A 26,814-nucleotide genomic window follows, 5' to 3' on the forward strand; every position below is an offset into this window, starting at 1 on the left:
ACCACGCTCTTTCATAACAGATAATAAGTCCTTATGTGTTTAAGCCTCCTTTTTTTCCTGTTATATGCAGCAAAATCTAATATTAATTTATTCATCCAAAAATCTTCCTTTGTTATCAGTAAGGGAAAATTTCTTTAGCCTCTCTCTGGTGCTGATTCCCCCCCAACCCCCTTTTAAATTTGGATTTCATTTACTCTTTGGTTTGGTGGAAGAGAACATCTAATGGCTTCACAGGAAAGGGTGCACCATGCGAGGCAAAATTTGTGAGACACTCCATATTAAAAAGATACTTTTATTTTATTCTCCTACTTCATTGGTGGTTTTATGGGGCAATTAACTTTTTTTTATTTTTTAAAATTCCAGTATCATTAATGCACAGTGCTATATTAGTTTCAGGAGTACAATATAGTGATTCAACAATTCTATACACTACTCAGCGTTCATCATCATAGATGTACTCTGAATCCCCTTCACCTATTTCACCCATCCCCCCACTCAACTCCTCTCTCAGAACCATCAGTGTGTTCTGTATAGTTAAGAGTCTGTAACTGGTTTGTCTCTTTTTTTCCTTTGTTTTGTTTCTTAAATTCTACATATGAGTGAAATCGTATGGTGTTTGTCTTTCTCTGACTGAATTATTTCACTTAGCTTTATACTCTCCAGATCCATCCATGTTGTTGCAAAAAGCAAGATTTCATTCTTCTATGTGGCCAAGTAATATTCCACTGTGTGCGTGCGTGTGTGTGTGTGTGTGTGTGTGTATCCTTTGATATCAATTAATTGACCATATAATCATGAGTTTATTTCTGGGCTTTCTATTCTGTTCCACTGATCCATGTGTCTAATTCTGTGCCAGCACCATGCTGTTTTGATGGCTACAGCTTTGGATTATATCTTGAAATCTGGATATCTCCAGTTTTGTTCTTCTCCTTCAAGACTGTTTTGGCTATTCAGGGTCTTTTGTGGTCCCATAGAAATTTTAGGATTGTTTGTTGCAGTTTTGTGAAAAATACTGTTGGTATTTTGATAAGGACTGCATTAAATCTGTAGATTGCTTTGGGTTGTATGAGCATTTAAAAAATATTTCTTCTCCCAATCCACGAGCATGGAATGTCTTTCCATTTATTTGTGTCATCTTCAATTCTTTCATCAATGTTTTATAGTTTTCAGAGTACAGTTCTTTCATCTCCTTGGTTAAGTTTATTCTTTGGTTTTTAAATTATTTTTGGTACAAATGCAAACGGGATTGTTTTCTTAATTTCTCTTTCTGCTATTTATGAGTGTACAGAAATTCAGTGAATTTCTGTGTATTGACTTTGTCTCTTGTAATTTTATTGAATTCATTTATCAGTTCTAGTAGTTTTTTGATGGAGTCCTCAGGGTTTTCTATATATAATATGTCATCTGCAAATAGTGAAAGTTTTACTTCTTCCTTACCAATTTGGATGCCTTTTCTTTCCTTTTCTTGTTGATTTCTGCAGCTAGGATTTCTAGTACTATATTGAATGACAGTGGTGACAGTGGACATCTTTGTCTCATTCCTGACCTTAGGGGAAAAGCTCTCAGTTTTTTACCAATGAGTATGATGTTAGCTGTGGGTTTTTACACATGGCCTTTATTATGTTGAGGTATGTTCCCTCTAAACTTACTTTATTGAGGGTCTTTATCATGAATGGATGTGGTACTTTGTCAAATGCTTTTTCTGCATCTATTGAAATGAACATATAGCTTTTAATCCTTCCTCTTGTTCATGTGATATATCATGTTTATTGATTTGCAAATATTGAAATCCCACTTAGCTGTGGTGAATGATTTTTTTAAATTTATTGTTGGATTTGGTTTGCTAATATTTTGTTAGGGTTTTGCATCCATGTTCTTCACAGACATTGGCCTGCAGTTCTCTATTGTAGTGTCTTTACCCAGTTTGGGTATCAGGGTAATGCTGGCTTCACAGAATGAATTTGGAAGTTTTCCTTTCTCTTCTATTTTTTTTTTTTTTTGGAATAGTTTGAGAAGAATGGGTATTAACTCTTCTTTAAATATTTGGTAGAATTCACCTGTGAGGTCATCTGGTCTTGGACTTTTGTTTATGGGGAGTTTTTGAATACTGATTCGATTTTATTGGTGGTAATCAGTATTCTGAAAGAGTATTCTTAGTTATGGCTTTTTTTTTTTCATTTCAGCACTTTGAATAATATATCAAGCTACTCCCTCTGACCTGCAGTGTTTCTGCTGATTTTAATTATTATGTGTCTTGGTGTGGACCTGCTTGGGTTGATTTTATTGGAGGCTCTCTCTGCCTCCTCGATCTGGATGTCTGTTTCCTTCCTCAGATTCAGGAAGTTTTCAGCCATTATTTCTTCACATAAATTTTCTGCCCCTGTTTCTCTCTCTTCTCCTTCTGGGATCCCTATAATGTGAATGCTATTGCACTTAATGGTGTCACTGAATGCCCCTAATCTATTCTTACTTTTTACTATTATTTTCTCTTTCTTGAGCTTGATTGCTTTATATCACTGTGTCTTCCAGGTTACTGATCCATTCTTCTGCTTCCTCTAGTCCACTAGTGATTCCCTCTACTGTAGTTTTAATTTCTATTATTGAGATCTTCACCTCTGTTTTTTTTTTTTTTTTTCATATTCTATGTCTTTGTAGAGGGTCTTACTGAAATACTCCGGTCTTTTCTTGAGTCAGATGAGTATGTTTATGACCATTAATTTAAATTCTCCATCAGGTATATTACTTATCTCCATTTCACTTTGCTCTTTTGCTCTGAGTTCATCCTGTTCTTTCACGTGGGACATATTCCCTGTCTCCTCATCTTGCCCAACTTTCTGTGTCTGTTTCTATATATTAGGAAAGTCAGCTATGTCTCTTTCTCCTGAAAGTAGTGGCCTTATGAAGAAGAGGTCCTGTAGTGCCATGCAGTGCAATGCCCCCCATTTACCAGAAGCTGGCATTTCAGGGGTGTCTCCTATGTGTGTTACATGCATCCTAATGTTTTGGCCAAGCTGTGTTTGCCTTCAGTATAGTCAGCTGCAGTGTCTCTCTCTCTGTCTGTTGTGCCAGGGTTTGGTCCTTGTTTTGTTAATGGGAAAGTCTGGTGCCACTTTGGCATTGAGTTTGGTCAAAGCAGGCATTTACCTGAACTGTGGTCGCACTGATCTGCAAGGCACTCCCCCTATATTGTCTACTGAGTGGTTTCTGTTGGTGGGCAGGGCCTGCAGTCAGACTAGATGTCTGCCCCAGTCCACGTCTGGGGCCCCAGTGGAGCTGGTATGTGTGGTTACCTTTCCCCCTCCCCAGGGCAGAAGTAACTTTGGATTTGCATTGGCCACTGTATTGGATTCTTGCCTAATGCCACACCTGTAGCACCATTTTGGACTCCTGCCAAGTTGGATTACAGCAGACGGGCCTGCAGAAGAACATGGGTGTTGGGTATGCTCTTGACAAACTAGATGAAGAGTGTTTATGCTCATTCCCGAAGGAGTCCATATATCTACTCTGAGGTGCATGGGAGGGAAATGATGCTTGCCAACTCCTTTGTTCCTGGAGAAGTCTCCCAAAGATCCCTCCTCCTCCAGCACACATTTTGAGATTAGTAAATAAATCTCTTTCCCATATATTCTCTGCAGTTTTCAAACTGCTGCTTCTATGCTGTATCTCAGCAGAAGGGCGGGAACTCAGTTTCTTTGAGGGCGGAAACTCAGTTTCCTATGGCCTTCCAGATCTTTTTTTTTTTTTTTTAAATTCTAGGTGTTAAGCCCCACTAATTCAAAGAACTAACGAAGTTGAGCCACTCTGTTTTTCAAATCCAAATGTTATAGGGGTTCGTCTTCCCTGTGTGGGTCCCTTGTGTCTGGGATGCTTGGTCCAGAGTTCGCTCATCTCCCTTTTCCATGCTTACAGCGTCCCTCCCTACCACAGACAGTCGAGTGGGTCTATTTGGCTCCTGACTGTATCTCCACCCTTCCTACCACTTTCAAGGTGGCCTCTTCTCTACATTTATCTGTGGAAAGTCTGTTCTGCCAGTCTCCTGGTCATTTTTAGGTTATTTACACTTATGTGGGTGTTACTTAGGTGTATCTATGAGACTATGTGAGCCTAGGATCCTTCTACTCGGCCATCTTTCCCAGAAGTCAGAGTGAAGAATTTTAGGTTGCAAGTCATTTCCTCCTCAAATTTTGAAAAAGCTGCCTCACTGCATTCTAGCTTTTAGTGCCATTATTTAAAAAATCTAGTGTCTTATTCATCCTCTGTGTTTGACCTAGTTTTTGGTCTGGGAGATTTTAGACACTTCTCTGTCTCTGGTATTCTGAAATACCATAATGGCATTCCTTGGTGTCAGATTTTACAATTCATTGTAATGGGCTCTTAGTCTGTTCTATCAACTTGGAAACTCATGTCCTTGTCTGAGAATTATTTCTTAGATAATTTCTCTCCTTTTTTTCTCTATCTGAAATTACTACTTTTCAAATCTTGAACCTCTGGGACTACCCTATAGCTTTATTATTTTTCTTTCTTATTTTTCATCTCTTTTTGAAAATGTCATCACACTTTGATCTCCAAATCTTGCTCACAGGTTCTTATTTCTGCAATCATAATTTCCAAGAGCTCTTTGAGTGCTTTGAATATTATTATTTTTAAGTAGCATCCTTTCCTTAATTCATAAATGCAATATTTTTTCTGTTTTCTGAGGGTATTGATGATTTTGGGGGGGGGGAGTCTTCTTCTGTTCTCTGGATTATATGTTCGTTCTAAGTTTCTTTTTTTGTGTTTGATTTGTTCTCTTGGTTGTCCCTGCCTATTTCAGAGGGAAGAAACAGGGATGATTGGAGAGAGAGGCAGAGAGGGAGGGAGGGAGGGATGGGGAGAGAGAGAGAGAGGGAGAGAGGCAAAGAGAGGGAGAGAGGCAAAGAGAGAGGGGGGGGCAATTGCCAACTCACAGCCTCCACTGTAGAGTGGCCTGGCTAGGCCTATTCATTATGGGCACCATATCTTGGTACTTTAAGTCTGTCTCTTGGACTGAGAAAAGCCAGGGAAGCATCCCCAACTAGTGTATAAGCTCGCTGTAAGTGCTCTGAGTGGGTTTCAAAGCTCACCGTTCAGTATGGAGACTTTCACTTAACGCCTCAGTTTTTAGTATCATGTACTAACCCCTGCTGTGCTAGGTGTACATCTGTTCACCTTCTCCAGAACGAACATCTCTAAGCTTCCTGGAGGAGTCATCACACAGCACTGGGTGGAGCTTTCAGCACTACATTAGCCCTGCCTTCATCCCCACTGCACATGGTGAAGCCAATCCTTGAGCCTTTCTGAGGTTTTGTGGTACCCATTACATTGCATTTTGGCTTCATACATTGTCTATATTTCATATTTCTCAGAGCTTCTACATCAGTCATCACTAGATTCATTTTCTTTCCATATTCCAAGCTTCTATCTCGTTGGTTCCTCTATCCTTATCTTTGTAGGTTTATGACTCCTTTTTGTCCAGGCACTGTTAATGCCTTTTTTGAAAAGTTTGGGGAGGAAGGAAAAGAAATCATGTTTACTCTCCAATCTTTAACTAGACCATCCTATGGATAGTCAACTTTCTATCAATTTCAGTGGTCACAAGAACAGGAGACTAGATTAGTTATTCTCTGTGTTCAGGCTGAGGGAATATGAACTGTCTGAACTTTTATAATTACCTATAAGCTTCCCTGACTTCTATGATAGCCAACCATCAAAAGGAGAAAAATAACTTCCAAACCTAGAAGGAAATCAGTCATTTCTCTGGATAAAGGAGAACTTTGGAAAATAGAGTAAATTTTCAGATTCCATTATAAAAAAGAAATTCACATATAATTAAACTGCGTTCCCAGAAATCTGGTTTGTGAGGAATGGAGATTTATATAAGAGGACAGGGGCCTCTAGAGGGAAAACTTCAGTGTAACATAATGATTATTCTTGTCATTGGCTATTAGGTACTTTCAGAAGACATGGAATTAAAGTGGCTCCCATTTACCAGTATGCCAGGACAGATACAAAGAGTGTTGTAGAACACCATCTGAAAATCTCACCTCTGTGGCATTCCAGCTGTATGCATCCCTTCTCTCTGAAATTGCCATTTTCACATGAATAGACACAGACATTCTGCCCAACATTGCATGTCTAACTCATTACTGCAGGATGACTGATACTGTGTGATTCCTCCCTGGGGTTGATAACTAGACTAGATGCCTTCTCAAAATTTGCTATATTCCAAAGAGGCTTTGTATCCCTAGGTTTCACAAATATTAAGCCTCAAAGTAACACTGATGTTTAAGGGGAAGCAAATTACTATAACCCTGGGATTTTTTAATGTTCTCTGCAGGTTCCAGCTGTTGACTATGCAGGGCATCATGGGGTCTTCCTTTATGTTACAAAAAACTGATGAGGTTCTGGGTACATTGATTTGACCTCTCCTCTCTGACCTAGCTCTAACTCTTCCCAAATCTTTACTATATACTGTTATGAGACTAATATTCCCTAAAACCTGGGACGCCTGGGTGGCTCAGTCAGTTAAACATACGACGTCAGCTCAGGTCATGATCTCATGCTTCATGAGTTCTAGCACCGTGCTGGACTCTGTGCTGACAGCTCAGGGCCTGGAGTCTGCTTCAGATTCTGTGTCTCCCTCTCTCTCTGCCCCTCCCCTACTCATGCTCTTTCTCGGTCTCTCAAAAAATAAAGAAAAACATTAAAAAATTAAATGTTTCCATTACATTTCTCTTTCATTTACAACCACCAATTTCGGATCATATGAAATCTAAATGCAGTATCTGGCTTTTAAGACCTTCTAGGGGTGCCTGGGTGGCTCAGTCGGTTAAGCATCCAACTTCGGTTCAGGTCACGATCTCACGGTTCATGGGTTCAAGCCCCGCGTTGGGCTCTGTGCTGACAGCTCAGAGCCTGGAGCCTGCTTTGGCTTCTGTGTCTCCCTCTCTCTCTGCTCCTCCCCCACTCACGCTCTGTCTCCATCTCAAAAATAAACATTTAAGACCTTCCCTGGCTTACATGCCAGGTAGGTTACGTTCACTGTCCCAGGTCCTCATCCACTGCTATTCTACAAGGTTCCCTTTATTTGGGATTCCCTTGTATTCGTTCAGTTTCATATATTTAACATGTAGTTGTGCCAGGTAGAGGGAAACAAGGCAGAGCCCCTGTCGTTTAGAAACTCCAAGTCTCATGGGAGAGATAAGTAAACGACTGGGTTTGTAGGTACGTCTAAGTAGAGGGTACTGAGGAAATACACAGTGGTGGAGCAGGAGAAATAAAGACAGCAGTGCTGTCCAAGCAATGACCAAGCAAATGGGGAAGAGCCAGCCAGAAGAAAGGAGATGGTACTATGGGGTGGGTGAGAAGACCCATCCCCCCAGGGAGAATATTCTCTGCCATTAAATCTACCCTAAATATCCTGCTCAAGTCTTGTCTCCTCTGAGGCTTATTTACTGGTCTCTTACTTGATATCACAGGAAAAAGAGAGCCATCTTTCCTGTCTTGTTTTTTTCCCCACCAATGAGGGCCCCTGGGGTTCTCCTGGCTTTGGTCTATGGTGACCAGCTGATTTGAAGACGAAACTAGGGAGGGGAGACACAGCACTTTTAAACATGAGCACAACTTGCACTCTTCCATCAGGGTCACCAGAGATTCTAAGTTGGATTTATGGGCACAGACTCATAGTGGAAACGAGTTTTTTATTTGCTTTTTACTTTATTTTTAATGAAACCTCCCCAGGTGGAGTATCATGGATTTGGGGTGGGATGTGGGCATCCCTGGGTACCTTAATCAAATCCTGTACAACAGCACTACCCAGATTTACATCAGACCTGTTATAGTTCTTATTCTTCCAGGCTCTGTTTGAGCTAGAAACCTATAAATAAAATATTCATGAGTCCTCCAATGTCTTTCAGTTCTGCATTATCACATTCTTTCTCATTCAACACAGCTGCAGCTGTTGGTAGCTTTCACAGGGGGTCAAGGCTAGCCTGTGGCCTGACACAAAAAACAGCTGTTCATTATGTATTCACTATATAGCGGTGTATGTAGAATTCAAGTTTGCAGGAGATGACCATAGACAAAACCCAAAATGCAGGTGAAGAAGGGAAGGGGAGCACTTTTGCAGGCCTCTTGCCATGGGGCTAATAATTGACTCTAAAAAGGGAGAATCTATTTTGCGACAAGAAAATCTAGACACAACCAAGAATCCAACCTTAACTTCCCGTTTGGAACCTGAAATCAGTATCACTGTGTTTCAAGATACTCCGTTATCCTCTGCTCAAACTTGCGGAACTGGCTGGCTGCTTGTCTAAAGCTCTGTTACACCTGCCATTTGAGATGGAATCACTCAATGCAGTGGAAAGAAGTTTATAATGTGAAAATGCTCCACAGATCCATTGAAGAGTGCACACCCATGTTCATCAGCTGCACAAGCTCATTAGGTTGGAGATTAGAGGCTTTTTTGTTAGGATTTGGTGGTGCTCACTCATTTTGACATTGTAAACACATGTTTGAAAATTCCACTGTTTCTCTGAGATGTCCTAATGATTATGTATCCATTAATTTGTTTAGAAAAATTGGCCCTACTGAGTACTTTATTAGCAGTCTGTTCAAAAAAGCTACTGTGTGGTTCTCCCTAACTTAAAATGCAAAAAGTTAGATGGTCACATATCTAGGTTTGAAGTAACACATGCAAAAACATGTTGCATAAGCATGAGTTTTGCCAAGCCCTTCTCTAGCTTGCAAGGTATAAACAATGGTAACTCAAGAAAGTACCAACTGTTGGTTGGAATAATTTTTATGCCTGCTTTACACATTTCTAATTCAGGTTTCTCTTTAGCATTAGCACCTTTATTTATACAGCTTTTATAATCTCATTACTTATCTTCTCCGTGATATTACTCGGTGGTCTTGAATTTTAAAAACTTTTCCTACCATCCATTTTTCTCTATTTCCTTAAATAAAAAGGCTGATTCTATTCCCAAGTCCCCAGGTACATCCAGTTCATTTGGCCTCTTGGTCTCTTTTCTATCACTTCCACATTTTCACATAATACTCATTTGCAAGATGAGCCCAAATCCCATCAGGAAATTCCACACAATTGTCTTTCACTCTCTCTTCATATTTAACCTTTTGCTTTTCCTAAATTCTTAGCAAGTTTTTTACCCTTCTGTATGATAAGTATCACTTTGCACCGTGCATTACGGTTTTACTGTTCATGTCTTATTTACGTATTAGATTTTAGCCTCCTGAAAAGTCAGGACTTTGTAAAATGTATCTTTATGTTACCGCAGCGTCTTTTAAAGACTTCTTCATCTATTAAATCCTCAATTTAAATTTGTTGAATAAACGATGGACAGTAAAAGTAGAATGGCCTCTTGTAGAGGAAAATATAAGGCAAGAACTCAACGGTGGTTCCTGTCATTCCATTTAAATTGATTAATTTTCATTTTTAGTTTTCATTAGTTTAAGCATGAATGCCCCTCAACTGGTATTTCACGGTAAGTAGCAAGACACCATATGAAAATATTTAACTTGCCTTTCTTGACGGGTTTGCTCCTCAGTAGTTTCCATGGCACATTCCAGAGAATTCTGGAGAGACTGAAGCTGATTCAAGGTCTCCTTCAATAAAAATCGAGTTACAAATTGTTCCAAGTTGGAGGCCTCTTGGTAGTCCTAAAGATGACCAAACAAAGGCAGTTACAAGTATGGGAAGGAAAAAATATCCAAGAATCGTTTTCCCCCATGTACCCAGCAATCTCAGATCAATCCTCGAGGAGAAACAAAGGCAGACATTTCAGCCCTGGAGGCTGGGGCAGAGCTCTATTCACCCATCAGCAGTTGAATATAAGAGCTGCAGAGACCACAGGAATATCTCTCATCTTCCACTGCACATGCATCAACATAAGGAAAAAGGACAAAACAAGCAGAATTATGGAACAGGCATATGTATAAAAGGAAAAGAATATTCTCTGGAGAAAAAAAAAAGGTTGGAATGTGATTAACTCAGCTTGTTCTGTGCTTCATTTAAGTAACAACCACACCATCATGTATTTTCTCCATTATCAACTAAATGAAGTCACGTTTCAGCAACTGGCTTAGTTCCCTCTTGATGTATTTATTATGCCTGATCTGTATTATACTGAAGCCAAAGGAAATTATGTGTAGTTATCCCCAAACTCAGAAAATGTTAGGCATGGAATATTTAAACAGTTTGCTAAATCTGCTTATGTCCCTCCCTCACGAACCTACCTGAAGCTCAATTGTATCTAAATGCCACAAAGGCACTGTTCCTTCAAACAGCCCCAAGTCTACCCGGAGATCATTGCTTACAGAATAGCCGTACTTGCCAAGTTTAGTTTTGGGAGACAGGTGGGCTGTACATGGTGTTACCTGCTGTTCTCTTCTACAGTCTCAGGGAGAACCAGGAAAGAAATGAAAATCAGGTTGGCATGGAATCCAGCTGCCCAAGCCACTCTTTCATGGCATGAGACCAGCCAGTGAAACCTCATTTTCTAGATTATTGGGTGGGAATGATACATACAAGTTCAGCTAAGAAACAGATTTATCTAGCTCTGTCCCTAGATGACTTTTCACAGTTGAAAATACAAAACCGAAAGGAGTGACCATGACAAGATAATGCCGGAAGTTACGAGGTGCTGGGACATCTCATGTCATGGTTGGAAACTCAGAAAAACCAAGATGTAGTTATTTAATCTCTCTGGGTCTCAGTTTTCTCATTTACAAATCAGGCTATAACTCAGGCATATATTCCATCTCAAAATGGTCTATGTTTCCACCAACTCGGAATTAGGAAATACTGGATTGTGGCTTCCTGATGGAAATTACTTTGGAAATTTTCTTCTGATAGCAGAACCACCTACTGCCCTAGAAACCTTCATTTCATTCCTATCTTGAAATCATAAAATGCCTCAATTATCAGTTTCTTTTTAAGTGCATTCTTGTAGGTGAACACAGAAAATTCCCTTATCTACCCTATCTAATGATCCGATTTGAAATGTAAACATTTTCATGCCTTTAAACTCCACCTAAGAAGCTAACCATAAACCAAAACATTACATGCTTATAATAACCTAAGAGTTTTTGTGAGTTAATTCAAGGTAAAAACACACCACATATTTAGTTTTATCAAACAGATTGCTACTTAGCAGCAATAAAAACTTCAAAAAATTATTTCTCAATGTGTTTTTTTTTAAACTGAGAAAAACTTTCTTTTGAGAAGAAAATGTGATAGAAAAAAAGGCATGTGCTTGATTCTTTCCCCCTAGTCATTTCCCTTTTGAGAAAGCATATTTTTAAAATAGAATTTATTTAAAACATTTTTTTAAAATAAAAACAATTTATTAAAATGCCAAGACAGTGTAATGGTGTAGTCAGAGATTATGCCAATTACATTTGCATCTCAGTATACACCACGACTAATCCAAAGCCAAACTATGAAGTTTTATACCTATTCAGAGACAGCCCGTAAGGTGAAGCATACATTTACTGAGCAACGCATTGTCCCATCAGCCTGGCTCTTTCCTCAGTTAAATGCTAAGTATGTGTCAAGTCAGAATGATAGAACTAATCGCATATCATTGCAATCAGATTTTAGCTTCTTAGACTCAAAGGTCACACCTTATACCACTGTGGGCCTCATGGTGCCCGCAACAGATAACTCACTCAATATTTGATTGCAGAGAAACTCTTCTAAGTATAAAAATTGATTGCATTAGCTATTGTGGTCTTAACATATTACGATTTGGGTGACGTTTGAGTGCAATACTTAAGGACAGTTAAAATCTGACAACTGGCTATTCCACGGCAGCAAAGTAAGAAGTGATTTTGATACTGAGACATCTTTCTCCCTCTGATTAGAGTTTGCTATCGTCACTAGTGACTCTTCAGACAACATTAAGAGGTGGCACAACCAGCTAGTACACTGTGAATGGCTGATGCCTTGACATTGAGAGGGGTGGGAGATGGGGTTAAGGTTTTGGGGGACTCAGTTCTTTAGTCAATACAAAGATTGGCTGTTACGTGCTACCACCCCTGGATCATGAGAAAAGAGCCTCTTTCTTTCTTTTCTTTTCTTTCTTTATCTTTATTTTTGAGAGAGAGACAGAGTGTGAGCAGGGGAGGAGCAGAGAGAGAGGGAGACACAGAATCGGAAGCAGGCTCCAGGCCCTGAGCTGTCAGCACAGAGCCCAACACAGGGCTCAAACTCACGAACTGTGGGATCATAACCTGAGCTGAAGTCTGACGCTCAACCGACTGAGCCTCCCAGGCGCCCCTAAAACAGCTTGTTTTCTAATATTCCTGTTTATCCTTCCAGACTCTACTCATGGCACCACCTTGGTAGAGCCTTTCCTTTCCCTGATCTACCACTTTGCTTCCTGGGATTAGTCACACTTCCTTTCCCTTCTCTGTGTTCCGAGCCAGAGGAACTGGTTAATATGCAATTTATCACTGTATATTATAATGCTGTTCTACTTGCCCATCTCCCACATCCCAGGCGAGCTCTTTAAAGGTGGGAAATAAGAGGTGCTTGGGGGGCTCAATCAGTTGAGCTTCTGACTTTTGATTTTGGCTCTGGTCATGATCTCATGGTTCGTGGGACTGAGCCCCATGTCCGCCTCTGCAGGGACAGCACGGAGCCTGCCTGGATTCTCTCTCCCTCTCTCTGCCTCTCTCCCACTTGTGCATGTGCTATCTCTCTCTCTCTCTTCCTCTTAAAATAAATAAATAAACAGTAAAAGAACCCATAAAGGTAGGAAATATACCTTATAATCATCTCTGCCTCCAGAATGCCCAGAACAAAGCCCAGCTCATAGCATGGTGCTTAAATGTTTAAAGGGTATGTGCACAACAGGACGCTACCTGTAGATTCAGGCACCAGAGGACGTATCTGGGCATCAGAAACTATTTTTGCCTTCCCCCAGGCACCAGCTGCTTCCCCCTGCCTCTCACCCTTGCCAGGGGCAGACACTGCTGTCCAGCCTGTCTGGTCGTGTGGGCTCTGCAATAAATGGAAATAAAGCTTTGTTCTTAACAGACTGTCCTCATTTCATTTTCTGGACCATGTGTTAGTCTTCTTTCCTTCCCTTCATCTGAATCCCAAGGTTTAGGACTTCAGACCCAGGTGGCATGGATTCAATCCCCCTTTCCTTCTCTGGGACGTGCAGCAGATGTTCCTTTGGAAGGTGGTGGCAAAAGAAGCAGATGGAAAATTAAATAGATAACAAGCTGGAAAATGTCAAAGCCTGGTCCTCTTTATTCTCAACAAACGTGTTGGTTGTGCAGGTGCAAAAAGGGGTCTTTGCATGCTGAACTCCCTGAAGACTAGTATGTTGGCTTACGACACACATTCCTTTGAGCAAAATCCAGAAGGCAAGAAACTGGCAGAAAGAACATCCACTCGTCTACGAAAGCAGCAAAAACACGTACAGATGGTACCTGATATCCAGATTCTGCCACTTTTTTCAAAAACAGTTTAGTCCTTTATGTCTATTGGAAAGGTTATAGGCAAATGAAGGTTAATTATATGTTTCTCAGATCCCAATACTGTTTATTCATGTCTTTGACAACTGTCATTTAATCTTGAAGCGGAAATTGTTAACAAACTAGCATTAATATTTCCGTTTGTGCCTTTGGAAAGCCACACTGTGAACAATCCGCCTATTTCTTTTATATGGAGCTGGGACAGGGTGAGGATTTATTCAAGTAAAAACCCTAGCATTAGAAGCACAGTCCTTTAAATATCAGGTTTCTTAGGGCACTGCCTGTGCATCTTAATTGTCAGATCATTTCTCAGAAAGCAAGCCCCTGCCCATCAGGGTGATGGAAGAGCAGAGATCCCAGCTATTAACCCACCATGAATCATCTGAGTTAATTAGGAAAATCAGAGCATCAGTCTTCCCTGTTTGTATTTGCCCTACTTGAAAATTAATCAGGTCGGTGACATCCAGCCTCAGTGTCTTCTTGTTTATGAGATCAGAGGCAATCGGACTTGGGTGGGGGGGGAGGGCTTCTGACTTCCTGTTGATCTAAGCCCTGCAGCTATCCCTGTTCTTGTGTGAGACGTCTGTGCCTGCTTCTGTAACAGGAAAAACTTCACTTCTACAAGGATAAGGGTATCTTTTTCTTTTTCTACTCCCCCGCAAACTGTTGCCCTTTAAAAACAGTAACTGGGGGCGCCTGGGTGGCTCAGTTGGTTGGGCGTCCGACTTTGGCCTAGGTCATGATCTCACCATTCCCGAGTTCAAGCCCCATGTCGTCAGGCTCTGTGCTGACAGCTCAGAGCCTGGAAACCGTTTCAGATTCTGTGTCTCCCTCTCCCTCTCCGCCCCTCCCCAACTCGTGCTCTGCCTCTATCTCTCAAAAATAAATAAACGTTGAAAAAAATTTAAAAAATAGTAGCTGGTTTACACTGCTTTATCTATGTCCTATTTCTTTAGACATTCTTAGACTTTCATTTTAAATGACTTTTCTTTTGGGGCGCCTGGGTGGCTCAGTTGGTTAAGCGGCCGACGTCGGCTCAGGTCATGATCTCACGGTCCGTGAGTTCGAGCCCCGCATCGGGCTCTGTGCTGACAGCTCAGAGCCTGGAGCCTGTTTCGGATTCTGTGTCTCCCTCTCTCTGACCCTCCCCCGTTCATGCTCTGTCTCTCTCTGTCTCAAAAACGTTAAAAAAAAAAAATAAAAAAAAAATAAAAAAAAATAAATGACTTTTCTTTTAAACTGGGAGAGCACTATATCAAATTTAACCCTTAAAAAATAAAAAATAAATAAACAAGTAACTGGTCCTTAATTCAGAGTCTTAAAAATTGACTGAGGTTAATTCCAGATAGGTCTTTAGAAATTTTAGAGAGCAAAATGAGAGATTACAATATTTTCACATGCAGATTCCCAAGGATTCAAGGAATTATAGATTTGCAGGTTAGTGAAAGAAAAAAACAAGGCTCTAATCATGGAATAAAATGTTACTAAATAACCAATAAATTTCAACAATTTTGAAGCCCCATCTTAACTAGCTATTCTATAGTTTGAAAGCAGAAAATACTTTAGAGATGAGTTGTATAATTTAACATCTTTCCAATGGCAAACTCCACTGTAGAGGGCTCATGTTGAAATTATCAAAGATTGATTTCATGTAGGCTTCTTTCCTCTGACTCCTTCTATTGTTGTGTTTTACAACAGAAGACTCTAACAAGAACATATGGCCCCTTGAATGTCTATGCCCAAAGAAGAATCCCATTCTGCTGTGAAGTGATCTTCTTCAAACAAGTGGAATTTTGGCAAAACCAAAAAAAAAAAAAAACAAAAAACAAAAAACCCAAAACCTGCATTTGAAGGTGAGAGAGTCAGCCCAAAATGAGGGTTAAGAGCTAACAGATGAAGTCTTGGGTCGCATTCATCACATCTAATAACACAGTGTGGTGATTAAGAATCTGGGTTTGAAGACAGTTACATATAAGCTCTAATCAGTGTTATGCTACTCAGTAGGAGTGTGAGCTTGGGGAAGTATTCAGCCTAAGTCCCTGTTTCCCTAACTACAGGTAAGAACAGTCAATCTCATAAACTAGTGACAATTGAACGAAATAGAGCCTGTAAAGCACATATTAAGCACATGTCAAGCACATGCTAGCACATGTCTAGCTTATAGTTTCTGATAAATGTTCATCATTGCTATCAATCCATTGGAGTATGGATATTACAAAGTGTAATGCATAGGTAATTGGCTCAAAATTCACAAGGCCTGAACTTGAATGCTGTGATAACAGTTCACTTCAGAATTTTGCTGGGATAATTATATGTTGGTGTTCAGTGTGTAGCAGACTCTTCACAAATATTAATTTTTGGAGTTCCTTCTACATATATTTTGTACTGCACATCTGTTATCTTTCTTATTCAGAAATGTGTAACTTTTACACACATATTTCTTACCATATTGAAGCTGTGACTCATGGGATTCAAGCTTTGAGAAGGGTCAGTTAAAAATGTGGATTTCAGTGGATGCAAAAATTCTCAACAAGATACTAGCAAATCGAATCCAAAAGTACATTAAAAGAATTATTCACCATCATCAAGTGGGATTTATTTCTGGGATGCAAGGCTGGTTCAATATCTGCAAATCAATCAATGTGATATATACCACATTAATAAAAGAAATGATAAGAACCCTATGATCCTCTCAATAGATGAAGATTAAGCATTTGACAAATTACAATATCCTTTCTTGATAAAAACCCTCAAAGCAGGGACACAAGGAACATACCTCTATAGCATAAAGGCCACATATGAAAGACCCACAGCTAATATCATCCTCAATGGGAAAAACTGAGTGCTCTCCTCCTGAGATCGGGAACACAACAGGGATGTCCACTCTCACCACTGTTGTTTAACATAGTCCTACTCTCAGAAATCATCAACAAAAAGAAATAAAAGGCATCCAAATCAGCAACGAGGAGGTCAAACTTTCACTCTTTGCAAATGACATAATACTCTATGTAGAAAATCTGAGAGACTCCACTAAAAATTACTAGAACTGATACATGAAATCGGCAAAGTCACAGGATATAAAATCACCATTTGGAAATCTGTTGCATTTCTATATACCAACAATGAAGCAGCAGAAAGAGAAATCAATGAATTGATTGCGTTTACAATTGCATTAAAAACCATAAAATACCTAGGAATAAACCTAACCAAAGAGGGAAAAGATCTGTACTGTGAAAACTATAGAACACTTATGAAAGAAATTGAAGAAGACACAAAGTAAAATGTCTATACTACCCAAAGCAATCTACACACTCAATGCAAGGCCTATCAAAATAACACCAGCATTTTTCACAAAGCTAGAACAAACAATTCTAAAATTTGTATGGAACCAGAAAAGACCCCAAATACTCAAAGTAATGCTGAAAAAGAAAACCAAAGCTGGAGGCATCACAATTCCAGACTTCAAGCTGTATTACAAAGTTGTAGTGATCAAGACAGTAAGGTACTGACACAAAAATAGACACATAGATCAATAGAACAGAACAGAGAACCCAGAAATGGACCCACAACTATAAGGTCAGTTAATCTTTGGCAAAGCAGGAAAGAATGGAAAAAAGACAGTCTCTTCAACAAATGGTGTTAGAGAAACTGGACAGTGATATGCAGAATGAAACTGGACCACTTCTTAAATCATACACAAAAACAAATTCCAAATGGTGAAAGACCTAAATGTGAGACAGGAAACCATCAAAATCCTAGACAAGAAAACAGGCAGCAACATCTTTGACATGGGTTGGAGCAATTTCTTACTAGACGCATCACTGTAGGCAGGGAAAACAGAAGCAAAAGTGAACTACTGGGACCTCATCAAAATAAATGGCTTCTGCACAGCAAAGGAAACAGTTAACAAAACTAAAAGGTAATTGATGGAATGGGAGAAGATATTTGCAAATGACACATCAGATAAAGGGTTAGTATCCAAAATCTATAAAGAATTTATCGAACTCAACACCTGAAAAACAAACCAGTGAAGAAATGGGTAGAAGACATGAATAGACACTTTTCCAAAGAAGACATCCAGATGGCTAACAGACACATGAAAAGATGCTCAGCATCCCTCATCATCAGGGAAATACAAAGCAAAACCACAATGAGATACCACCTCACATCAGTTAGATGGCTAAAATTAACAACTCAGGAAGCAACAGATGTTGCCAAGGATGTGGAGAAATGGGAACCCTCTTGCACTGTTGGCGGGAATGCAAACTGGTGCAGCCACTCTGGAAAACAGTGTGGAGGTTCCTCGAAAAATTAAAAATAGAATTATCCTACGACCTAGCCATAGCACTACTAGGAATTTATCCCAAGGCTACAGGAGTGCTGATTTGTAGGGGCACATATATCACAATGTTTATAGTAGCACTACCAACAATAACCAAATTATGGAAAGAGCCCAAATGTCACTCAGATGATGAATGGATAAAGAAGTGGTATATACATACAATGGAATACTACTCGGTGATGAAAAAGAATCAAATCTTGCCATTTGCAACAATGTGGATGGAACTGGAGTGTATTATGCCAAGTGAAATAAGTCAGAAAAAGACAGGTATTATATGTTTTTACTCATATCTGGAATTTGAGAAACTTAACATAAGATATAGGGGAAGGGAAGGAAAAATAAGTTGCAAATAGAGAGGGAGGCAAACCATAAGAGACTCTTAAATACAAAGAACTGAGGGTTGATGGGACTGGGGGTTCAGGGAAAATGGGAGATGGCCATTGAGGAGGACATTTGTTGCGATGAGCACTGGGTGTTGTATGTAAGTGGTGAACCATAGGAATCACTGCCAAAGCCAAGACTACACTGTATACACTGTATGTTAGCTAACTTTACAATAAACTATTTAAAAAAAATTAAAAATATAACTACCCTATGACCCAGAAATTGCAGTACTACCTATTTATCCAAAGGATATACAAATACCAAGGGACACATACACCCCAGTATTTATAGCAGCATTATCAACAATAGCCAAATCATGGAAAGAGCCCAAAATATCCATCAACTGATTAATGGATAAAGGTGTGGTATACATTACTCAGCCATCAAAAAGAATAAAACCTTGTCATTTGCAACAATGTGGATGGAGCTAGAGTGTATTATGCTAAGCAAAATAGGTCAGTCAGAGAAAGACAATTACCATTTGATTTTACTCATTTGGAATTTAAGAAACAAAACAGATGAAGATAAGGGAAGGGGGAAAAAACAGAGGCAAGCAAACCATCAGAGACTCTTAACAACAGAAAACAAACACTCAAACTACTCCTGAAGCCAATACTACATGTTAACTAATTTGAATTTAAATAAAATCTTAGAAGAAAAAAAAACACAAAAGCCAACCAACAAACAAAACAAAACAAAATGTGAAGTTCACCTGCAAAAGAAATTAAAAAGTGTTTCTATTCTTGATTTATTTCTCATCAAGGATAGCACAGGGGACCCAACTTCTTGCATTCCTATTTATAACCTCTGAATTCTTTAAGCCATATCCTCTTCCAGATCATTTCATTTTCCAGAACCTCTTCAAAATTCCTTTTCAGTCTCTAACCTGATTTTATTTCCTTTTCCCTTTTTCTCCCCCAGATCTTTGTATGTATATGGGTGAAGCCACTATAAGTCGGGTTCTAGTCACCTGGGCCAATTCCCTTATTCTGCATCACAGAAGTGTAGAACCTAAAAAAATCATAACAGGAGGATTTGGGGAAGATGGCCACATTGGTGGCATAGCTTTTGAAACTCCTGGAATCCACTCATAAAGGCAGAACAAACAGATAAGAACAACAACAAAACCCCCACCACCAACAAATACAACAAAACGAGATTTGAAGGTATTATCATGAAACTCAAATTACAAGTGGGTAGGAATAAAATCACTGACAGGCACAAAATCTGCACGGCATGGTACCACTGGGTATACAGGAAGAAACAAAGGGAAGTAATGGGCTGTGTGACAGACCTGAGGACAAAAGGACTCCAAGACAGCTAACAAATATTCACTAGAAAGCATAATTAGCTAACTTGAGAACATCAGCTAAACCTGGAAAGAGTTTTATCCAAAAGTGGGTGAACATAAATATCCTGGTAAAGCCTATAGGGCTGGAACCGTGGAGGACCCATGGACTCTTAAAATCAACTAGCTAATACTGTAAGCTAGGAGGGCCCCACATTGAAGGGAAATGGTGGGGAGTCAAATCAAAGCTGAGCAGGACAGGGTCACAGAGATTTTAAAGAAAAGAAGATTCACTTAAAAGGAGGGGAGAGTAACAGAGCCAGGAACTCTCAGAGGGAAAGTCACTAAATTTTTTCAGTACTACAAGACAGCCTCTGACAAGGGAGCTCTGTGAAGCCAGAAAAAGTATTATGTACATAGGCATCTTTTAAAAATTCAGGAAAATTAGTATTTTTTAAAGTGGGCTACAGAAAAGTATTAAGGTTCAATTTTATATAAGGTATTATAAGAAAATGGAAATTATTTTTTTTCTTTTTTTTTTAATTTTTTTTTATATATATATATGAAATTTATTGACAAATTGGTTTCCATACAACACCCAGTGCTCATCCCAAAAGGTGCCCTCCTCAATACCCATCACCCACCCTCCCCTCCCTCCCACCTCCCATCAACCCTGTTTGTTCTCAGTTTTTAACAGTCTCTTATGCTTTGGCTCTCTCCCACTCTAACCTCTTTTTTTTTTTTTTTTCCTTCCCCTCCCCCATGGGTTCCTGTTAAGTTTCTCAGGATCCACATAAGAGTGAAACCATATGGTATCTGTCTTTCTCTGTATGGCTTATTTCACTTAGCATTACACTCTCCAGTTCCATCCACGTTGCTACAAAAGGCCATATTTCATTTTTTCTCATTGCCACGTAGTATTCCATTGTGTATATATACCACAATTTCTTTATCCAAGAAAATGGAAATTAAAGAGCAGAACACCATTACTGCAGACAATGAAAGCACACCAGAAAGACAAAGTTCACAAAACAGATGAAAAGTATAACTAAGTATTTTAAAATGAGAAAAGAATGGAGAAAAGAAACTGAAAAAATGAAAGAACAACAAGAATCAGATTATCTCAGAAACAAGGTGACAAAATTCAGAAAAGAATTACACATAGAAGAAAATTATTTCAGAAATTAAGTCTAAATTAGAAGGAACACAAGAACACATAAACATAACAGATAATACCTTAATAAATAAAAATAAAAAGGAGGCAGTCCTTTAAAAATCAAAAGAAAATAAGGAAAAGCAAAAAGACTGGAGAAAAAATGACAAATATTGAAGACAAAGAATACTCAACACACTATAATAGAGTTCTTTTTTTTTAAATTTCTTTAATGGTTATTTACTTTTGAGAGAGAGAGAATGAGCGGGGGAGGGGCAGAGAGAGACAGAGACACAGAATCCGAAGCAGCTTCCAGGCTCTGAGCTATCAGCACAGAGCCCGATGTAGGGCTCAAACTCATGAACCGTGACCTGAGCCAAAGTTGGACACTCAACCAACTGAGCCACCCAGGTGCCCCTAGAGTTCTTAAAGAAGTACCAAAACCATTACAGGAACAGTGCCAACACTAGATTCTATTATTCAAAAATGCTTTATTTTTTTTTTTGAGAGAGAGCAAGCATGAGTTGGGGAGGGGCAGAGAGATAGGGAGAGAAAGAATCCCAAGCAGGTTCCACTCTGTCAGAACAGAGTCTGACTCAGGGCTTGATATCATGACTGCGAGATTATGACCTAAGCTGATATCAAGAGTCAGATGCTTAACTGATTGAGCCACCCAGGCACCCTAAGAATGCTTTTCTGAAATATGAAGACTTGAAATTAGATATTCAAAGTGTGAAAGGTGAAATAAAATGAAGTCATGGATGTCAAGGGTTGTAAAATGGAGTCGGAAGATCATTAAGGAGGTGAGCCTTATGCATACCATCTCATAGGTGGAACCATGAACTTTTGAACTGGGCCAAACCACAGATAATCAAGGACTCTGCAAGAACACCTATAACTTGCCACTGTATGAGACTCTTGCTTAGTGATAGCCTTAGCAACTAATTATGTTTAGGTAAGATTAGTGTTCTGTACCCAACATCAATCAAAATTCTTTGTAAACAACTTATAAGGGCATTATCATTTTGTCATTAAAAATCCCTGAATCTTGCTCCCTAGGGGGACACTATTTGGATTGCTACCCAAATCTGTGTACCCCAAATGGCAATTCTTTGTTCCCAAATAAATGCTTTTGCTTATTAATTCCTGCCTATTGAGAATTTTAGATTGACCAAAGCACACCATATACCTAACAATATCAGCTCAGAACAGACATCAAGGCACATTTCTGTAAAATTATTGGGCTTTAAAAGCCAAAGAAACAAATTCTTTGCGCACTTAGACATAAAGAGCAAATGACTTGTGGGGTTAAAAAAAAAACAAACAAACCCAGGGGCGCCTGGGTGGCTCAGTTGGTTAAGTGACTGACTTTGGCTTGGGTCATGATCTCACAGTTCGTGGGTTCAAGCCCCACATCAGGCTGTGTGTTGACAGCTTGGAGCCTGAAGCCTGCTTTGGATTCTGGGTCTCCCTCTCTGTCTTCTTCTCCCCTGCTTGTTCTCTCTCTCTCTCTCGCTCTCTCTCAAAAATAAACATTAAACAATATTAAAAAAAAACCACCCAAAACTGGATCACCGTGAGACTTTCCAAAAGCAACATTTTTATGTCAGAAGAAAGTGAACTGCACCATGAGAAGGCAATCAGCAAAATCTAGACTATGAGCACCTCTCTAAAGAATTGCAGGGTTATCTGTAAATTCAAAGAGATGTTAACACACATTAAAATGGGCACAACTAAACTAAAGATTTTAGAGACGAATATCAGTGTGATGAAACCATAATACCATGCAAGGGAATGATTACTAGAGGAAATCTGTTTGGTCGTTATATCCAGGTGGAGAGAAGACAATTGGGACAAGGCACATGGAAGATCTGGGGGGGGGGGGGGGGCTGGTAGGTCTGGGTTTTGATCTGGGTGGGGGTTTAAAGAGTGTTTGCCTATAATCATTAGGTTCTACATGTGATTTTTGTGACTTTCCTCCTTTTCATTTTATTTTTATAAAAGGTAAGATATGTGTAGGAGCCAGCCTGGTAGAGATACACTAGCCTCATATTTTTGAGAGACTGTGGGAGTAGAAAGATAAGGTCTATAAAATACAGAAGTCTTTGGCAGGCACCAGGACAAGAAAATCTGTAAACACTTCCAAATTAGTAATTTTTATCACCTCTCATATACTATCTGCTCAACTGCTAGCCTGTATTTTTCTGGAGTGTAACATAGAACCAAATGTTAAATTTTTCAGTATGAAGAGCACAGAGCTATATTTACACATGATTTGGGCTAAATTTATGTTTGTTGATGTTGTTAATAAAAGATCATTAAAATTTCTTCCCCATAAATATGCTGCTTTCTACCTTATAACTCACACGCTTTTCTTTGAATATCATTTTTAAGCACATGTAATACCTCAAGGGTAACATGCACTTGTAATCTGACTCCTTCTAAACAGTGTTATGTGTCAGATGGATAGTTCTATTTTAACCACAATCTTAAAATATGTGGAGTTAGTATGTCTAAGTTACTGAATTTTTCAGAGACAAATACATCTTCAAACGTCATTTGTGATCTTTCAGCTTTCAAAGACATAATATCTTTATCTTTGGTCTAAACAAACTCTATGACAGAGGAAAAAAGAGTTTTAAAATATTAGGAGCATTTACAAACAGAATATATGGGAAATAGTAGATGCTTAATATATATGAGTACTGACACATTTTTGGATTTCATTTGCATTTGTGGCTCACTTATGAATAGAATACCAAAACATTCCAGTAACTTTTTGTAAAGGAAGAAATATCACTGGTAATAGATCACTTCTTCAGAATAATAAATAGGCAAGTATTTTCACCAGTGGGACTGAAATAATTACAAATGTTGTATTTCATTAAATATGAAGTGTCATTAATTATAACATGCATCTTTTTTTTTGTATTTTGTACACCACTAGGAAATAAAAATATCTGTAATTCAGTGTTATACCATCAAGTGCAAGCTTGTATCCCAACTACATAGATATTAAAAAATGAAAAGATACACCTCTTAGAGATTGATGAAATACAGGGTTTTGCCACATTTCAATATGGTAATGACTAACAACAAGAATACAGATGATCTCTTTGTACCTTAGTTTCATCCTGTTATGTCTTTCACATTTTAAAGATGTTATACTGAGAGACAACAGTGAACATTTCTGCTACAGAGTCAAGAAAACGGTCAATGCAAGAAGGAACTGGCTACAGGCTGAAATCACAGCCACGACTTGCCTTTCTTAAAACTGGGTTTGTGGCAAAGTCTCCTGGCTTGCTTTAGAAATATCTAGACAGGCTTAGTTGAAATCTTCCTAAGCATCCAGAGGGATAAGTTAGGCAGGCATTCATGGTAGAAGTGTTTCTAGGGTATAAGGTCACTAAAATAATGCAACTTACTGATACATACGCACACCCTAGGTGGATTTCAAATAATAAAGACCCCCGGATTCCTAGATGATTAAAAATATATGGGGAACTATACAGGAAACACACATAACAGAACAATGGATTATAAAAACCTACCTAGATCCTCTTTTCTAAAAAAAAAAGTCTTCTAGATGATTATACAGATTACTTACAATCAATTCTGAATATCTTATTTTCAAACTGGTAAATTGGAAGGTAGTACATTAAAAAATTTACTGGAAGCTCTGCTTTTGTCAACAGAACTTGTTAAATTTCCTAAAAAATACTTCTTTTACAAAATTATTAAAAGTATGACAAATATTTCAAAAGTATAGCCAAGCTTCTAAGAAAGTAAGAAAAAACCCAACAGTGCCCCAAATGAACAGGAAACAGATACACATACTATGAACAGGAAACACCCACAGACTATAATCTAGCACTGAAATCCTTGCTGTACTGTAAGCATTTCTGTAGCCAGAAGCTTCAAGTTTCAGATTGTAATAATTTTGGGGAGGAGATGAGTCAAGGTGGAGGGTTGGAACTGGAACACAGAAGTGATCATTATTGCCCATAAACAAAGGAAGATGACATTTTGTCTCAGGCTTAGCTATGAATACAAAAAATTCTTGAGAACTTATAACCAAAGCTAGTCCACATTAGGGTCTGAAGTTCAATATCTCTACCTGCAGGATCCAGGAGATCCCTAAACTGAGAGATTAATTTAAAGTACTTCTGTATTAGTAATATCCTGGGCCACCTATCATAAAAAATATATTCTCTGTTTAGGAAATACATTATCAAACCAGATTTCTCAGAATACTCAAAGATTTAATCATACAAGTATGAATTCACAGCTGAAAAAATTTCTGTCTAACCATGTATCCATATTGCACAAAGAAAAAAAGAATTCTAAAAAAGACCAGAAACATGCTTCAATGATCAAAGAAATTAAAAAAAAAAAAAAAGTAGTTGAAACATGAGAAAGGAAAGAGAGATTATAACAGAAAGGCAGGCAGATTTCAAAGGAAGCAAGAAAGAACTTTGAAAAAAGGAATTAAATACTCAATGGCTAGGTTAAACATGAGATTAGATACAGATAAGGAGAGAATTAGGGAATTAGAATATAAATCTGAAGTAATTACCAAATTGAAGCACAAAGATGGACAATATGCAATAAAAGAGACAGAGAAAGGGAAAGGATCTAACTTTCTACACAATTCTAACAGGTGGGCAAAGAAAACTGAAAAGAGGCAACAGCCGAAAATTTTGCAGCACTGAACCAGGGTATGACATCTCAGATTCTGGAATCATAGCAGATGCCAAGCAGAATAAATAAAAGAGATATCAGCACTTGAATGCAATATAATAAAACTTCTTAAATAACCGAAGTACTAATATTTTATTTTCTCTTCCCTCCTGAGGAACCTACAGCTGAAACAGCATGAATAAATCCTTGTTCCAGCTCCCTCTGGACATGCAGCTGTTACACCAGTAGATGTGCTCTTCTATCTGCCACAAGGCAGAGGAAACTCCAATCATCAGCTCTCGCTTTTAGAATTCACCACAAGTAAGTGGTGAATCTCTCCCAAAGTCCCTTAAACTCCAGGGTGCAAGTGACCAATATTTTTCATGGGTCTCTTAAAGTCCTCCACTAGCTTAGACAAATCATCTGAAATTTCATTTTAGACTTTCAGCAAATAAAGGCTATATTGGACCTTCACAATTTTTCACAGGCTATATTGGACTTTCCCCGGCTCCCTTTTAAAGTTACTGGTCCTGTATTTTTGTCTTATTTTTTCTATGATATGTTCTTATTTTTCCTTATTGATTTACAGAACATCTTTAAATGTTCTTGATACTAGTCCTTTGATAGCTGAGTTTTACAAATACATTCTCCTGCTTTTTGTTTTTTTTCAAATTCTAAGTGCTATCTTTTTTTTTAATGCGAAATTTATTGTCAAATTGGTTTCCATACGACACCCAGTGCTCATCCGAACAGGTGCCCTCCTCAATGCCCATCACCCACTTTCCCCTCCCTCCCACCCCTCATCAGCCCTAAGTTTAGTCTCAGGTTTTTTTTTTTTTGTTTTGGTTTTCAGTTTTCACATTTTTTTAAACTATGAAATTTATTGTCAAATTGGTTTCCCTACAACACCCAGTGCTCATCCCAAAAGGTGCCCTCCTCAATACCCATCACCCACCCTCCCCTCCCTCCCACCCCCCATCAACCCTCAGTTTGTTCTCAGTTTTTTAAGAGTCTCTTATGCTTTGGCTGTCTCCCTCTCAGTGCTATCTTTTGAAGTATAGATCTTCTTGAATATATTAAAGTGAAAGTGATCAGTTATACCATATTCTAGATATATTACTGTGTTCTAAATCTTGTTTATGAAATCCTACACTATGCCAAAGTTACATTTTCTAATATAAAAAACCTGTTAAATCTTTACTCTTTTTCCATACTTTTTTTGCCAAAACTATCACAAGTTAGATTTCTACAGATCTTCCATTGGTTTGAAGATATACAATTTGTTTTACATTGATTTTTTCTTGCTGAACTGTCTTATTCATTCCTCCTAGAATGATGATTCTATGTTTTAACTTCTCACTCAATTTTTTGTCTCTTAATCTCATATTTTCTAGATTTTTCTCTCTTTGAAACATATTCTGTGTGATATCTTCAATTCTACCT

General features: G+C 38.6%; 1 protein-coding gene across 2 annotated transcripts in view; it reads right to left on the minus strand.

The window, feature by feature from the left end:
• Positions 1–26,814, minus strand: part of NECAB1 (N-terminal EF-hand calcium binding protein 1) — a 180,072-nt gene that overhangs the window by 36,021 nt on the left and 117,237 nt on the right. For both annotated transcript variants that reach the window (XM_030304460.1, XM_030304459.1), the window contains exon 6: positions 9,560–9,696. In XM_030304460.1, coding sequence (XP_030160320.1) covers positions 9,560–9,696 — 137 coding nt within the window. The remainder of the gene's footprint in view (positions 1–9,559; positions 9,697–26,814) is intronic.

This window comes from Lynx canadensis, chromosome F2, assembly GCF_007474595.2.
Source record: "Lynx canadensis isolate LIC74 chromosome F2, mLynCan4.pri.v2, whole genome shotgun sequence".
Lineage (NCBI taxonomy): Eukaryota > Metazoa > Chordata > Mammalia > Carnivora > Felidae > Lynx > Lynx canadensis.